General features: G+C 42.3%; 1 protein-coding gene across 1 annotated transcript in view; it reads right to left on the bottom strand.

The window, feature by feature from the left end:
- The window catches only part of LOC127420016 (voltage-dependent N-type calcium channel subunit alpha-1B-like), a 168,264-nt gene that overhangs the window by 83,370 nt on the left and 67,080 nt on the right, over window positions 1-17,814 (bottom strand). The window contains exon 7 of the mRNA XM_051661923.1: window positions 16,147-16,250. Coding sequence (XP_051517883.1) covers window positions 16,147-16,250 — 104 coding nt within the window. The remainder of the gene's footprint in view (window positions 1-16,146; window positions 16,251-17,814) is intronic.

The following is a 17,814-nucleotide window of genomic DNA, read 5'->3' on the forward strand; positions in this document are numbered from 1 at the left end:
GGAGAACACATCTGCAAACTCCTGTTGCAACCTAGCAACTTCCGCGAGTTGGCTCGGTGAGAGGTGGTCTCCGCAAATGACCGGGGTGAACTGATTATGTTTTGAACTCACCTCCGGTCCGAGCTCCGCCTTCTCGGGAACTACCGTAGCCAACGTCACGGGAACCGCCTCCCTCCACAATTTCAGGAGATTGAGGTGGTATATTTGACGTGCGTCCCCTCTATCGGTTCGTTTAACCTCATAATCGAGATCTCCCACTCGTTGTGTGACCTCAAAGGGTCCTTGCCACTTGGCGAGTAATTTAGAGCTCGATGTGGGAAGCAATACAAGCACTTTATCTCCGGGTGCAAATTCCCTTAGCTGAGTTCCCCTGTCATACAGTCGGCGCTGTCATTCTTGAGCTTGGAGCAAATTCTCCTGTGTTAGTTGCCCCAAGGTGTGGAGTTTTGCTCTAAGATCAAGAACGTACTGAATTTCATTTTTACTGTTTGAAGGTCCTTCCTCCCAGGCCTCTCGCAATACGTCAAGCAGGCCGTGTGGGAGTCGCCCATACAGCAGCTCGAATGGGGAGAAGCCAGTGGAGGCTTGCGGGACCTCTTGTACTGCAAATAACAGGGGGTCGAGCCATTTATTCCAATTTCTGGAATCATCGTGCACGAACTTACGAATCATGTTTTTGAGTGTTTTATTAAATCGTTCCACCAGGCCATCTGTTTGAGGATGGTATACACTGGTGCGAATCGATTTAATATTTAACAGTTCATACAGTTCGCGTAGTGTTCGTGACATAAATGTTGTGCCTTGATCGGTGAGGATTTCGTTCGGAATCCCCACCCGGGAGATTATTTTGAAGAGTGCCTCCGCAACACTACGTGCTGAGATGTTGCGAAGAGGCACTGCTTCCGGATATCGTGTTGCATAGTCCACTAGGACCAATACAAAGCGATGTCCGCGTGCTGACCGTTCTAATGGCCCGACGAGGTCCATTCCAATTCTCTCAAAGGGGACCTCGATCAGCGGGAGAGGGCGCAATGGCGCTTTTGGGGTGGCCGGTGGGTTAACCAGCTGGCATTCGCGGCATACCGCACACCACCTGCGGACATCGCCGCCAATGCCTGGCCAATAGAAACGGGCTATTAGACGGTTCAATGTTTTCCTTTCTCCTAGGTGACCCGCCATGGGATTATAATGAGCCGCCTGGAATACCATTTCCCGACGGCTCCTTGGAACCAACAGTTGGGTTGTATCCTGTGTCACTCGATACAACCGCTCATTTATAATTGCAAAATAGGGGTATGAAAGTGCGATGTCAGGCTGGAGTCGTTGACCATCGATGACTCTCACTTGGTTGAAGGCGTGTTTGAGGGTTTCGTCTCACGATTGCTCCAAAGGGAAATCCCCGTCAGGGAATTCCCTGAGAAGGGGAGGGGCTGCAGCCTCTCTCCCTCTCTCGTCATCATGACGTGGAGCTGTCGAGGACGGCCCCGGCTCCGCCTCCCCTGCCAGAGCATCGCACATCACACATCTCCCTATTTTCATACAGGACCCATCCGTGCAAATTCCCTTTCATAAAACTTTAAAATCAGGCCAATCAGTCCCCAAAATCAGCGGATGGGTGAGGCGGGAACTAACCGCAGCCTCCACTCTATGCTTTTTCCCCCGAAATTTAATTGTCAGGGTCACCACCAGATACTTGTGAATATCCCCATGTACACATTTCACCTTCACTGTTTTGGTTGTGACCAGTGCCTCGGGTTGAACCAGGCGTTGGTGGATAGTGGTTTGATTACACCCGGTATCCACCAACGCTTGGTGAGTACCCCCCTCGACACTTACCGGTATCCGGTACGCTCCGGCCCGGTCGGGGGCAGCCTGTGGGAGGTCAGAGACCCGCACCACCGTCCCCAGCTCCATCAGAGGGCACTGATCTCGGAAGTGGCTCGGGTCTCTGCACCTCCAGCAGGCCGGCCCAGGCGCTACGCCCGCACTTGCGTTGGCGGGCGCCCCCCCTGAGGGGGAGAGCACGGGGCATTGGAGTAGGGGAAGGTGTCGCCTCCCACACCCAGGGAACTGGTCTCAGGGGCTGAGATCCTCCTCGTCTGCGTGGGGCAAGAACAGGACCTGGAGAGAGAGCAGATGAGAGAGAGAGAGGGGAGGGGGAAGAAACAGAGGGAGGAGAGAAAACGTAGGAGGGATCTTCCGCCCTCGGGATCGCCGCCATGTGGTCCTCCGCAAGTCAGATAGCTTCCTCCAATGACGCCGGGCGGCGGCACTGGACCCACTCTGCCGTCCCTTTTGGCAGTCGAACTATGAACTGTTCCAGTACCACCTGGTCGATAATTCCCTGAACGTCGCGATCCCCCGCTAGCAGCCATCTTCGGCAGGCGTCACGGAGCCGCTGGGCAAAGGCAAACGGGCGGTCGGAGCTCTCCAACTTCAAGCTCCGGAAGAGTTGACGACTTTCCTCCGGAGTGCGACCAACCCGTTGCAAGATGGCTCTTTTTAAATCTCCGTAGGCCAGGAGGCTCGATGCTGGCAGTTGTTGAGCCGCGAGCTGGGCTTCCCTGGACAATAGTGGGATCAATCGGGCTGCCCATTGGCCGAGCGGCCAGCCCCAGATTTCGGCGGTCTGCTCAAACAAATCCAGGAAGGCCTCGGGGTCGTCCGCCGCCCCCATTTTCTGTAATGCTGGCGGGGGTAACGGCGTGGGAGTGTCCGGGGTCGCGGCTGAGGATGCCCCCTGGCTGAGGAGGCTCCGGATCGCCTGCCGGTCCTCGGCTTGAGCATGCATGAGCTCGACAAACCGGCGGTCTTGATCTTGTCGGAGCTCAAGCAGCGTCTGTTGGTGGTTCTGATGTAGGCTGGCGAGGGCTTGGAGGATCTCTGCCAACTGGGAGGACTCTACAGGGCAACTTCCGTCCATCTTCAAACCTTTTCCCGGGTTTCGGCACCAGTGTAAGACTTCTTAGTTAAAGGAGGAGACGAGAAGCAGATTCTCTGGTTCAGGTAAGCGTTTTATTCTCCCTACTGCAGCAAATGCACTCTTTCAGGGCTCTCAGCGTGTTCAACAACTCGGTCTAAACATAAACAACAACTTCAGAAAAAATAAACTCTCATCTTTACGATACTAAGCTTTTGGCTTCTCAGTCAGGTCTCTAGTGCCCAGGTACTCTCTCCTCTCTGAGTGCTGCATGGCCCTCTTTATGCCGCTCTCCCCGTGCTCACCGAAATTAGAGACAGGCGCCCTTACCGCTTTCTCTCTCTCCGGAGAGATGCTTGACCACGCCCCCGCTGCCACACAGACGTAATGCTTTAAAACGAGGCAATAAATGAACAGCATGTAATGAACAATAAACAACAAAATACACAATACAAACCCTAATCTCAGTATACATGGCGTAATATTTATGCCAGCAGCCAGACCCGATTGAAACCTGCCCCAAAACCACGTTACAAGGTGCAAAGATGTTGAAATAATCCCCACAGAGTGAGTTTGGCTTGCAATGCTAGCCCAAATATAAACATTTTGGTTCAAACTTATGAGATGCGTAAGCAGCTCCATAACAAAAACTCAGCACTTACAGTAGCAATAAATCACACAAGTCATATGGACCCGTTTACACCTGGTATTAAGATGCGTCTCTGGTGATCAGATCACATGTGGTCAGGAGAGACACATGTGTCTCCTGTGACCACTAGTGTTCAGATTTCGAGGGGAAGGTCTCTGATTTTATGACGATGTACAACATTCACTATGTCAGTGTGTTTCTGCATGATATCATAGCGCAACAAACTCAGAAAATACAAAGAAGCGCGAAAGAAACGGCACGCTGTTTCTCCCAGATGCAGTTGAAATTGTATCTTAGCACAAAGCAGAATTTCAAGCAGAATTATCTGTTTAGTGAATTACCTGTATTAAAGGAACTTCAGATGTGTGTGCTTGTCATCTGTGTCGCTGCATGTTGATATCAGACACACTTAAGATGATCTGTGTAGTTCTCATGCTTGTGTATATATATATATATATATATATATATATATATATATATATATATATTAAAAATTTTCAGATCAGATGGATATTTCCTTTTAAAGCTGTACGTAACTGGCAAAGCTTAAACTCTTGTTTTAGTGCAGCGGTTGATTGATAGATGAGGGGTGGCACAAGCTGCTGTCCGGGACACATTAAGGACGGATATCATTTACACCTCAAATGCGATGTGATCACATGCATTTTTGACTACCTTCATATCTGGTTTTTGTGATCCAATCACAAAACATTTCAGACCCCATTTACACCTGTAGTTAACGCTGACCACTTGTAATCGGATCAACTGAAATGCATTTTAATTCCCTTATTGGACTACAGTGCCTGTATGACAGTGCCCATCCCCTTTTGTTTAAATTGTATGGAAAAGACCAGCCAGAATATTCTTCAAAATTTCACCTTTTGTGTTTCACAGAAGAAAGGAAGTCATACTGATTTGTAAAGACATGAGGGTGAGTAAATAATGACAGAAATATTTGGGTTTAAGCTAGTTAATAAACATGATGGGGACACCCACATCTCATTCTGGCAACCAGGATCCAAAAAACAGGATATGCTGGTCTTTTCAGCAGGATTCCCGTGCCCTGAGCAACAATGTGGAAGAAGGCCTCTCATCTCCTCTCCTCTTCTGCATTGCAGTGACTGTGTGACTGTGACAGTGAGTTTGAGTATATTTGTTTGTGAGTGTATGATGGGGGAATACTAACTCTGCAGCAACCTCTCTGTCTGTCTCTCTCTCTTCTCTCTCTCTCTCTCTCTCTCTCTCTCTCTCACACACACACACACACACACACACACACACACACACACACACACACACACACAAGTCAGTGCAGTAAAAGCCAACTACAAACCATTATACTTCTATCTTAGCATTAAAACAACATCTCCCTCTCAAAAAAGAACTCCAGACAGAAACACTGTATAAAGTAGTTTGCACAAACTTGCACCCACACACACAGATAAGCAAAACACACACAGAGGCAGATGCGCAGAAAAAACAAGCAATTCTTCATCTATCAGCATGATTTTATACTGAAAACAAAAACAGAATACAGAAACACAGGTGCTGTTTCACTTTCAGTGAAGAAGCTTGTTTAAATCTGTCCTTCCAGAGCAGACTACAAAAAAGTCTGTTACACAACTGAACTCAACAACTGATTCACTGAAAAAGCTTATAAACTTTTGCTCCTGTTCATTTCAGTGGCAGATGGTGTTCATTAAAAGAGGGCTAGCGCAAATGTCTGTTTTCAATGACAAAACATGTACTACATGTACATGTACAATTGATTATTCTGGTGTTTGCAATGTTGCTCCCAAAGCAGCTTACACTGCCCACCTATCAAATTACTACTAAACAGGGAACTTGCCCAACCCAAAAAATGACAAAGCTCAGAAATGTATAGATGCAGTTATTGTTTACAAACAAAAGCACAGCTCTTTTGGAACTGCTTTCAATGGCCGTTTCTCTCAAATTTAGCTGAAAATGCCCCAAAAGGTGCTGTTTGTGGAGTTGAAACACCCAGTTTCCTACAGAATATTGGAGATTTGGGCTTCTTTACATTTCCATATAAATTGTTGGATCAGAAAAAACTCACGGATCACCATCATTTTTGTTGCATCTGCTCTAATAAGACCCAATTGGCACGCAGCTGGCAGATGCTGTTGGTAGATTTGAACTTTTCACAGAACAATCACACAAACTCTGATCGTAAACGTCTGTTTTAAATTTCCAAAGTGCAATTGATGAGAGAAATGTGGTCAAATATGATCTAACGATGATCTTATAGCACCATGGAAATTCTAATGGGACGAACGGCACCCCATCTCCACCACCGCAGCGCATAGGTCTACTGTTTGTGAAAGGATATACAAATAAAAATAAGGTAATACTTCTAAAATTATGTCTTTGCATTTATTTTGAATGCAGTACATAATTTGTTCAATTTTAAACCAGCTGTTATTAAGTCTGAATACTTAATATGATGATATTGAAGTAAAATAGTATTATTTACTGTATGTGGACCAATATTTTAAGCAGTTAATTTTATGCATATTGCATGTCCCATGGTTTTTTTTTTTTTTTTTCATCTTTTATAAGACTTAAGTTGAGTATTAAACATGAGGATGTGTCTTCATCTTTGATTCAGTATGTGCCTCTTGCTAGATCCCTGCTGTCCAACTGCCCACTGAGAATAGGCCTTCTCAAATCCCTAACCCCAGGGCTGTCCTCTAGTCTCTCCATGAGGTCTCAGAGTGGCCTTTAGCTTTGAAGGCAGCACGCTCAGACAGGAGAACTGACCTCCAGGCCCCCGCACAACACATACACAAGCACTATGGCAACCAGTGGATCCACTAATGACTGAAACAAAGCAATATTCATACAGACAATCTTGAGATGTTTAGAGTGTGTAAAGCTGGAAACGGTTCCAAAGGTTATCTTGAAGAGCTTAGATATTCATCTGTCCACAGAATCAGAATGAGCTTTATTGCCAAGTATGTTTACACATACAAGGAATTTGTCTTCCAGTGCACAAACAACACATGAACAAGACAGAGATAATAAAAAACAGAATAAAAATAAAAAGCAAATAGAAAATATATGGAAATACACAATAAGACAATATATATTTATACAAATACAAATCTGTTATATACAAATAGTGCAAGAGAATGTTTTGGCAGAAGAAGTAGGATATGTTGGATAAATATAAACAGACTAAGCTGTGTATTGCACATAATTATTGTTCAATGAGGCAGTTTTAACTGTTCATGAGATGGATAGCCTGAAGGAAAAAACTGTTCTTGTGTCTGACGGTTCTGGTGCTCAGTGCTTTTCCAGCCCTTTTCCTCACCCTGGAATTGTACAGTTCTTGAAGGGATGGCAGAGGGAAACCAATAATCCGCTCAGCAGTCCGAACTGTCCTTTGTAGTCTTCTGATGTCCTGTTTCGTAGCTGGACCAAACCAGACAGTTATTGAAGTGCAGAGGACAGACTCAATGACTGCTGAGTAGAACTGTATCAGCAGCGCCTGTGGCAGGTTGAACTTCCTCAACTGGCGAAGAAAGTACAACCTCTGCTGGGCCTTTTTCACAATGGAGTCAATGTGGGTCTCCCACTTCAGGTCCTGTGAGATGATAGAGCCCAGGATCCTGAATGACTCCACTGCTGCCACAGTGCTGTTTAGAATGGTGAGCGGGGTCGAAGCTGGGGTGTTTCTCCTAAAGTCCAATATCATCTTCACTGTTTTGAGTGTGTTCAGCTCCAGGTTGTTTTGACTGCACCAGACAGCCAGCTGTTCAACCTCCCTTCTGTATGCAGACTCATCGTCATCTTGGATGAGGCTGATGACTGTTGTGTTGTCTGCAAACTTCAGGAACTTGACAGAGGGGTCCTTGGTGGTGCAGTCATTTGTGTACAGGGAGAAGAGTAGTGGGGAGAGCACACATCCCTGGGGGCACCAGTGCTGATAGTACAGGTGCTGGAAGTAAATTTTCCCAGTCTCACTAACTGCTGCCTATCTGTCAGAAAGCTGGTGATCCGGGGAGCCTGGGTATCTCAGCGAGTATTGACGCTGACTACTACCCCTGGAATCATAAGTTCGAATCCAGGGTGTACTGAGTGACTCCAGCCAGGTCTCCTAAGCAAACAAATTGGCCCGGTTGCAAGGGAGGGTCAAGTCACATGGGGTAACCTCCTCGTGGTCGCGATTAGCGGTTCTCGCTCTCAATGGGGTACGTGATAAATTGTGCGTGGATCGCGGAGAGTAGTATAAGCCTCCACATGCTGGGAGTCTCCACGGTGTCAAACACAATGAGCCACGTGATAAGATGCGTGGGTTGACAGTCTCAGAAGCGGAGGCAACTGAGACTTGTCCTCTGCCACCCGGATTGAGGTGAGTAACTACGCCACCACAAGGACCTACTAAGTAGTGGGAATTGGGCATTCCAAATTGGGGAGAAAAGGGGATAAAAAAAAGAAAGCTGGTGATCCACTGACAGATAAAGGTGGGAACAGAGAGTTGGGTTAATTTAGTCCAGAAAATAGCTGGGATCATGGTGTTGAAAGCCGAACTGAAGTCCACAAAAAGGATCCTTGCATGTGTCCCTGGTCTGTCCAGATGTTGCAGGATATGATGAAATCCCATGTTGATGGCATCATCCACAGACCTGTTTGCTCGATAAGCAAATTGAAGGGGATCCAGAAAGGGTCCAGTGATGTCCTTCAGATGGGACAACACCAGTCTCTCAAATGACTTCATGACCACAGACGTCAGAGTGACGGGTCTGTAGTCATTAAGTCCTGTGATTTTGGGTTTCTTTGGGATTGGAATGATGGTGGAGTGTTTGAAGCAGCAGGGAACGTCACACTGCTCCAGTGATCTGTAGGAGATCTCTGTGAAGATGGGGGCCAGCTAGTCAGCACAGGATTTTAGACAAGTGGGTGAAACACCATCTGGGCCCTGTGCTTTCCTTGTCTTTTGTTTCTGGAAGACCTGGCACACATCATCTTCACAGATCATAAGTGCAGGTTGAGTAACAGGAGGGGGGAGGAGGATGGTTGCAGGAGGTGTTGGTGTTTGTGTGAAGTGAAGGTCAGAGTGGGTGTGAGGTGTGAGACGGGGCTTTTCAAATCTACAGTAAAACACATTCAGGTCATCAGCCAGTTGTTGATTCCCTTCAGTGTTGGTGGATGGTGTAGTTAGAAATGTCTTTCAGGCCACTCCAAACTGATGCAGGGTCGTTAGCTGAAAACTTGTTTTTCAGCTTCTCAGAGTAGATTCTTTTAGCCATTCTATTCTCTTTTGTCAGTGTGTTTCTGGCCTGATTTTACAAGATTTTATCCCCACTTCTGTAAGCATCCTCTTTGGCCTGACGAAGCTGCTTGAGTTTTGCTGTAAACCATGGTTTGTCATTGTTGAACATTAAATAAGTCCTAGTAGGAATGCACATATCCTCATTGAAACTGATATATGATGTCACAGTATCTGTGAGTTCGTCCAGTTTGGTGTCTACAGCAGTCAAAGCAGGTTTGTAGTTCCAGCTCTGCTTCATTGGTCCATCTTTTTACAGTCTTTACTACAGGATTAGCTGATTTAAGTTTCTGACAGTAGGTCGGAAGAAGGTGAGCCAGACAGTGATCAGAGAGTCCCAAAGCTGCTCTGAGGCAGAGCGATATGCATCCTTTAATGTTGTGTAGCAGTGATCCAGTATATTTCTGTCTCTGGTGGGGCATGTAATGTGCTGTCTGTATTTTGGCAGTTCATGGGTGAGGTTGGCTCTGTCAAAATCACAGAGAATAATAATAAGAGAGTCCGGGTATTGTTGTTCCATGTCCGTGATCTGATCAGCCAGCTGTTGCAGCACTGCAATCACACTTGTGGAGGAATGTAAACAATCACCAGAATAAACGAGGAAAACTCCCACGGCGAGTAGAAAGGCTTACAGTTGATAAAGAGCGCTTCCAAATTAGGTCAGCACATCTTCTTTAATGTTGTTACATCTGTACACCAACTTCCATTGATTTAAAAGCATGTTCCACCATCTATTTTCCATTTTCACCGTTAACTCATCAATACAATCTGCTCTGAACAGCTGAAAGCCTGGCAGACGTAACGTGCTGTCCAGAATAGCTTCACTCAGCCAGGTTTCTGTGAAGCACAAGGCAGCAGAGTTTGAAAAATCCTTGTTTGTACAGGTGAGGAGATGTAGTTCGTTCATTTTGTTAGGAAAAGAGCTGAGATTCGCTAGATGAATACTCGGCAGCGCTGTTCAGTGGAGTTTGACCAGCACGTCAGCTCGCTTCCCTCGCCTGCATCTCATAGCACACTTGAACAACACACCTGCGCCTCTGAATAAAATTTACAGAAAAAACGTCAGAATAGTCAAAAACTCTGTCTGGTATATGCTGCCAAATGTTCAGCAGTTCGTCTCTGGTAAAAACTGATTGGAAAAAAATTACTAAACACAGGACAAACAAACAAAAGCAACAAAAGAATTGGAGACTCCACACCAAGGCTGCCATCTGCGGCGCCATCTTGTATCAATAGTTAGACAAATCTTCTTTAAATGGAGACAAATTAGTACTGTGGCTACTCTCGCTGGAAGTTGCCGTCCAGCCAATATGACTCAAAGGGCATGCTCTATGAGGTAAAAAAGAACCCTAGAGTGACAGCTAAAGACTTGAGGGAATCACTGGAATTGGTTAACATCTTCTACTCCATGGCAGGACACCACGAAGGAATATGCTGCTTTCCAACAAAAACATTGCTGCACACCTGGAGTTTGCCAAAGACCATCTTGACACACAGTGCTGCTGTGAAAATGTTTAGTGCAATGATGAAACTAAGGTTGAATTGTTAGGGAAGAACACTCAGCACTACGTATGATGTAAAAAGAGCATCGCATTCCAACATGAAAACATCATTCCAGTGGTGAAGTATGGTGGAGGGAGCATCATGATATGAGGCTGCTTTGCTGCTTCGGGGCCTGGACTGCTTGCCAACATCAAGGGAAAAATGTATTCACAAGTTTATCAAGATATCCTACAGGATAATGTCAGGGTGGCTGTGCGCAAGCTGAAGCTTATATGAAGTTGATGCAGCAGTACACTAAAACCCTAAACCCTAAAAATGGAAGTAAATCCACTAAAGAATGGCGTCAAAAAAAGAAAATCCACTTTTGTGATTGGCCCAGTCAAAGCCCAGACCTTATCCCAATAGAGATGATGTGGAATGACCTCAAGAGAGCCGTTCACATCAGACATCCTAAGAATTTGGCTGAGCTGAAGCAGTTCTGTGAGGAAGAATGGTCCAAAATTCCTTCTGAACATTGTTCAGGTCTAATCCGCAGGTACCAGAAACGCTTGGTTGAGGTTATTGCTGCCAAAGGAGAATCGACAAGCTATTATATCCAAGGGTTCACTTACTTTTTCCACAACACTGTGAAATTTAATGGGATGTGTTTAATAAAGAAATGAAAGATTATAATTGTTTGTGTTGTTAGCTTAAGCACATTGTGTTTGTCTATACTTGTGACTTTGATGAAGATGAGATCACATTTTATGACCAATTAATTCAGAAAACCAGCTAATTAATGCATGTGTATTTAAGGCCTTCTATATTCCAGTGTACTCCTGAACGTTGACAAAATTCACTTTTACCAGATACAGTATTTGCATTTAGCCTTTACTGGTTTTCTCTTCTTGGAAAACAGACCAAAATTATTGATGACCCATGCTGCACTACACAGATTGTTGTCCAATCAAATGCTCTCATGAATGAGAATGTCCCTCCCCCTAATACCACCTGCACCAAGCCAGCAAATAGCAAATCTGGGTTCATGATTGTGATATAACTAAAGCGTATCATGTATTCTAAAAGAAAGAAAACCTTTCGAAAAAGAAAATCAACACAAGAAAGAAAATTGTACTCATCAAAAGATTTTAAGGGGTCTTTAAACTTCACATTCAACATTCTTTCCTTATTTAAACACAAAAAAAAAAAAAAAACACTGCTAGAGAAGCCTGAGCCTTGGCTTTATGTAACACTTTATTTTAGCCTAATTAGATCTGCTCCTGAGCTCCCGTCATCCTTTGCAGCCTGTGGTTTGAAGACATTTCACACTTCAGGAGTTTGTAGGAAAGCCTTTGGAAGTGTTACAATTTGGAGGCTGCAGAGCACTCTCGAACTAGATTACTATAAGGATAGATACACAAACACTACCTTGAACATGCTTTAATACACATGAACAGTTTTTGACACTAGTAACCGTAAAACAGTTTTTGCAAATCCTCACAGGATCTGCGCATCTTTGAGAGCCTCCTACACCTTTAAAGCTTACAACTTTAAATGAATAAATTTCACACTGTGAATGTGGAGAGTGATAACTTCACTTGAAGGACAACAAGAGAGCAATGAAAATTAAAAGAGAGAGAGAGAGAGAAAGAGAAAGGGGAAGACTGCTTTGAGGGAAACAGTGAAATCTGCATCAGTATTCTGAGCACAAAAGGAACAAAATAAAATGTGTTAGTGTGACTCTGTGGCATACAGAAGCTACGCATACACTGAGCTAAATGTGGTTGTCACTTCTCTTTTGAGTGCTTAATCCCATTCTATACACACAGAGATGACCATTTACAGGGGTGACAAGCACTTTTTACAAGCAAATATGCTCCCGAAAAACCCAAACTGAACAACTAGTGGTTGACACCAGTCTCTCTCTTTAGCAATGCATATAATGCAGTCCTGAAAGAAAATAAGCAGCCTAACAAGTATAAATAACCCATAGGAGAGAGAAACTGCAAATTAGATGTCTTTAATATCACAATTGTTTCTCCTAGACAGAAATGAGACTAGAGAGCAAACAGAGAATTTTGCTCAGGTCTCCTGTTTCTCTTGCTTTTCTCCTAAGCAAAATATTCTAGCAATCTCACATGTCTCCTCTAGAGTTTCAAAAGTGATCTCAGCAATGGCACAAACTCAGTGCTCAGATTTATCAAGATAATAAATTATTTAATCAAAAGTCATGTCTATAAATACTAATTTCTCATCAAATTCTTCCAGAACCAAAATATTTGAGCTGTAAGGAATATTAGGAGAAACATCAGAGACAAAGATAACTTTTAAATTAAAAATAACTGAGAACAGTTAAAGGGACAGTTAAAAATTCTGACATTGACATTTAGATTTATGCATTTGGCAGCTACACTGTATATCATACTGTATATCATTCAGTGAATTTCCTTGGAATCAAACCTGTTATCAAATTTAGCTATAGATGCCATTCTCTACCAGCTGAACTATAGGAAGATGATGAACATATATCATCTAAGCTCTGAAAGCAGAGTTGTCATAGGACTTTGGAGTCTCTCTGAAGGAGCAACAATAAATAGCTTATGCCACACTGATGGCAGAATAGACATGAAGGGCCATTTAGTGAAATAGTGTAAATTTTAGATCTGGTTTCCAGAAAATCATCAATTCAGATCCCAACAGCAGATAGAGTTCACCACAAAGCATTTATCTAGAGACCTTCCATTAAAACAGCCTGTATGTGTGTGTGTGTGTGTGTGTGTGTGTGGGTGTGTGTGTGAGAGAGAGAGAGAGAGAGAGAGAGAGAGAGAGAGAGAGAGAGAGAGAGAGAGAGAGAGACAAAGCAAAACAGGTAAAGCATGAGGGAAAAATAAAGATGCTTTTGTGTGTATGTGTGTACATTTGGTACTCATTTTACAGAGTGTGTATGTGACTCTTGGCTTTATCACAAGTGATGGAGGAAAAATCTAATTCTGACCAACACTGCATTGGCTAAATACAGCTGCCTAATCAAATTCAGAGGCAGGTCTCTACTGCACTTAACATTGTTTCTAGGCTGTAGGTAAATGGATTTCAGCCTGTAAGACAGATATTATTTTATGGGGCTTTCAATGCTATAGGAAGGCACATTAATTTCAAAAGAGCCTAACAAATAGCTATACGATGCATCCCTTGCATAATTTTAAAGGAATACTATTTGTTTGCTTCCAGTATATGCTTTAAATGGTTACTGTAGGCTTTGTATTGGCTCCAAATTGTCTAAATGCATATTTGCAGCCAACCTAGACCATAATTCTAAAGGCAGGCGATTAGTTAATCAGGCTGCATGGGGTATGCATCTCTCTCTGTTGAGACGAGAGTAGAATGGATGATCATACAATAACACTGCAAACAAAAGCTAAAGAAAATATTATGTACATTTAGCTATGCAATAACAATGTTACATTTACTTGTTATTTTGAAATACATTATTATGGGCATCTCAGTATTGCCATCTTTAACAACTCAGGCCACATCCACACTAATACATTTTCGGTTGAAAACTTTTTTTTTCTGTTTTCTAACGTCATCAATTGCCAAAGTATGTGGTACTAAAGGGTGTTTTCAAAAGTCTGTTTTTGGAGAAGAAAAAGCCCAGCCTGATAATGTCAACTCATGCTCAGCGGGATTTGTACTATGTAGGCTAATGCAAACACTTGAGTTATGTTATACTAGCATTAAAATGTATCGCCTTACAAGTCATGCGCTAGTGTGTAGATGTCATTAAATAGCATTTTGTGAGGAACAGGGCGAAATGTACATATTTATTTACCTAATAATCTGACATTTACCTGTGATTTGTGTAAAAGAGAGTAAAACTAACTGTTGTTGTAGTGTTTATTTCACCAGGAAACTTTAGTGATACGTACATCAATCCACTTAAAAATAATTTAGCAAAAATGTAGGTTAGGGATGCACGATATATCGGTGGCCGATATATTATTGGCCGATAACTGGGAAAATCTAAATATTATTATTGTGCCGTATTGTGAGTATTCTTTCCTTCAGGCAGGGACTCGGGCAGCCTCAAGCGGCAGTGCTTGTGTGCACACACATCGTGTCTGTGTGTTTGAAAGACAAGCAATAGCAATGGCACATAGTTACTTACAGAACGGCATTGCGATTAAAACAAGTCAAAGCACAACCTAAAACAGTACATTTATCTTGAAATTATTCACACAGATTCACTCAAGATGACTAAAAATAATAGTTTGAGAGTGAAACGAATGTGCTTGTTGTAATTTACGAGTTGAGACTTTTCTAACATTATGACTCATGACTATTCCATCTGTATGGTGTTACCTATTCCTTATATGATTGTCGTGTTCACATTACATAAGTTATACATTGGAACTGTCACAGATGAGCACTGTAACAAGCGTCTGTGAATAAGACGTGCATAAACACAATCCGCGCACACACAAAACACACAAACCCCTGCTGCACTCGCAGTCTGGCTGCTATCATAAATATTACACCATGGGTACAGAGATTAGGGTTAGTATTGTGTGTTTTGTTGTTTAATGTTTGTTGCATGCCTGAATTTGATTCAGTGCATTATTACAGCTGTTAGAAGTTAATTATTCTCTTTGTGAGCGAGTCATCAAGATTACCGTAAACACTCATATAAATGAGCACCAAACAATTTATGCAAGAGTATTGTAATTTATTTGTCATTCAAATCAGTCCAAATTCCAAGCTTTTAAATGACAACTTTTTTAAATGAGAAGCTTTTAATAAATTAGCTAGCAGTTCCAGGAGGTAAAAAAATATATATATATATATTGGTTATCGGTATCGGCCAAAATGAGCTGTGAATTATCGGTTCGTATCGTATCGGCCCAGAAATTCCATACCGGTGCATCCCTAATGTAGGTATAGTAACATGATTCTATGAGACCAGGTTGCAAACACTGTATCAGTGTAGATGAGGGGTTCAAATGCAGAAACATTTAAATGTATCAAGTTAAGAAGAACTTAAATGCATCTTTAGACACCAGCGTTTTGTTCCATTTGTTGCGCTGTGGGAAGCGTTTAAATGCAATAAAGCATTCTGAAATAAAGGTCAATCAGTGTGGATGTGGCCTCAGTACTACTATCTTCAGCAACTTAGAGACACCCCTTCAGGTCAATTTCAAGAAGTTATGAGTACTATCAGATGTTAAAACATTTTGATAAGTTGGTTATGGGGAGTTGGCATTGGTACAGTATTATGGGTGGTTTAAATACTTTTGGAAAGTTGACATGTCAAGCAGTATGACAAGCTACAGTATATTGCATCTGCATCTATTTCAAACATAATTTTGCTAATTCTTTTATAATTATTATGCATTCTGCATTCATGACGTTATATTAATTAAGAAACTAGATTGAATATTCTTACTGTTTTGTTTATTTACAGTATTTGTATAGGGGCAGTACAAAAACATTATTTCAGCAAAAAACTAAAAAGATGCAATGTACATAGAGATTACAGCACATGCTAATTTGCATCTCATTATAAATTAACTTTTGATACCGGTGGACCATTTAAAATGATCTAGTGCAGGTAAAAGGTTTATTAGAAAACGTATAAAATAATGATGACCAGTTACTGCACCCAAGATACACTTGAGTTTTTTTCAATTTTGATGTTGATAAAAAAGGTTCATGGTTATGCATCAACTATATATGTGTAAAAAGTAGAGTTTTCATTTTGATTTGATGCAGATGAGATTAATTTGATCACTCTGGATCCAGACTCACCCTGACAGCACCCCCAGAACCAGATTGAGCATGAAGAAAGAGCCGATGATGATGAGCGGAATGAAGTAGAGCCAGTTCCATGTGTTCCCTGAGGCATCGTTGGCCTGCAATGAGAGAAAAAGGAATAAAACGGAAAGTTCACCTAAAAATGAAAATTCTCTAATCATTACCTGATGCCATCACAGACATGTATGACTGTCTAACTTCTTCTGAAACCAAAACGAAGATTTTTAGAAAAATATGTCAGCTCTGTAGGTAGATACAATGCTAGTGAATGGTGGCCAGAACCTTGAAGGTCCAAAAAGCACATAAAAACAGCAATAAAGTAATCCATAAGACTCCAGAGGTTAAATCTATATCTTCAGAAACTATATGATAGATCAATATTTAATTCCTTTTTTTACTATAAATCTCCAATTTCACTTTCACATTCTTCTTTTGTTTTTGGTGATTCAAATTCTTTCTGCATTTCACCACCTACTGGGCAGAAAGGAGAATTTATAGTAAAAAAGGTCTTAAATCCTGATCTGTTTCTCATCCAAACCTATCATATCGCTTCTGAAAATATGGATTTAACCACTGGAGTCGTTTGGACCTTCAAAGTTCTGGCCACCATTCACTTGAACCTACAGAGCTGAGATATTATTCTGAAAATCTTAATTTTTGTTCAGCAGAAGAAAGCCATACACATCTGGGATGGCATGAGGGTGAGTAAATGATGAGAGAATTTTCATTTTTGGGTTAGCAATCCCTTTAAGGCACAAATTTAGGAGCAGGGGAGAGACAGAGAGAATAGAACATCAATATGAAAACACATATGAGAGATCAAATCTCCATGGCTCTTCATTGCCTTCCAATATACCTATCCTTTACACTAGTTTCACTAAAATCCACTGTAATAATCTTTTTATAACACATTTCATGATAGCACATCCATATCAATACAGTATTAATCCTTCTTATTGTCCAGATAATTGCTTTTCTGTGAGATCCCATGGCCTTTTCAGTTTAAAAAAGGAAGTGAAATTTAATCTACTGTCCACTTTGTGAAGAATCTCCTTCTAGACAAGTGAGTGACATTGACGGACAGTCCCTCTGTGATTCAAGAGCATTTACAACACAGGGCCATTCACAAAGCATTTCAGAGGCATGGACAGCCCTGCTGAAAGGACCAGCTTAGACCAGCATGAATTTCCAGCATGAATCATTTCCAACTTGTGGGTCAGCCTAGCCATGTTGTTCACCAGCAATAAATGCTGGTCTTTTTAATGAAGCTGGTTGAACAAGGGAGGATTGCTGGTTAAGTAAGTCAGGAAGCCTGGTAGGAAGGCCCTAATTCAAAACTCAACATATGCAGGTATCCAGCAATGCTTTTCTTTTCAACATGGAGCATGAAGGAGAGATTTCTCCAAGAGGAATTTTCTTGTAAATTTCCCTCACATATTATCTGTAATTGTGAGGGGATCTGAGGGAATGCTGATTCAGCAAGCACACAGAGATTGGCACTTTTTTTTACATTCTCCCCAGCACCATTCTTTTCCTGAACCCCCACTACACTCTCTCTCTCACACACACAACTGTTTCTACGGCAACCAGCTACCTCTGTCCCTTTAAATTTCCAGTAACTTTAAAATTGCATTTATGGCAAGTGCGATAAAGCAGTCATGG

This window comes from Myxocyprinus asiaticus, chromosome 3 (assembly GCF_019703515.2).
Source record: "Myxocyprinus asiaticus isolate MX2 ecotype Aquarium Trade chromosome 3, UBuf_Myxa_2, whole genome shotgun sequence".
NCBI classification, from domain to species: Eukaryota; Metazoa; Chordata; class Actinopteri; order Cypriniformes; family Catostomidae; genus Myxocyprinus; species Myxocyprinus asiaticus.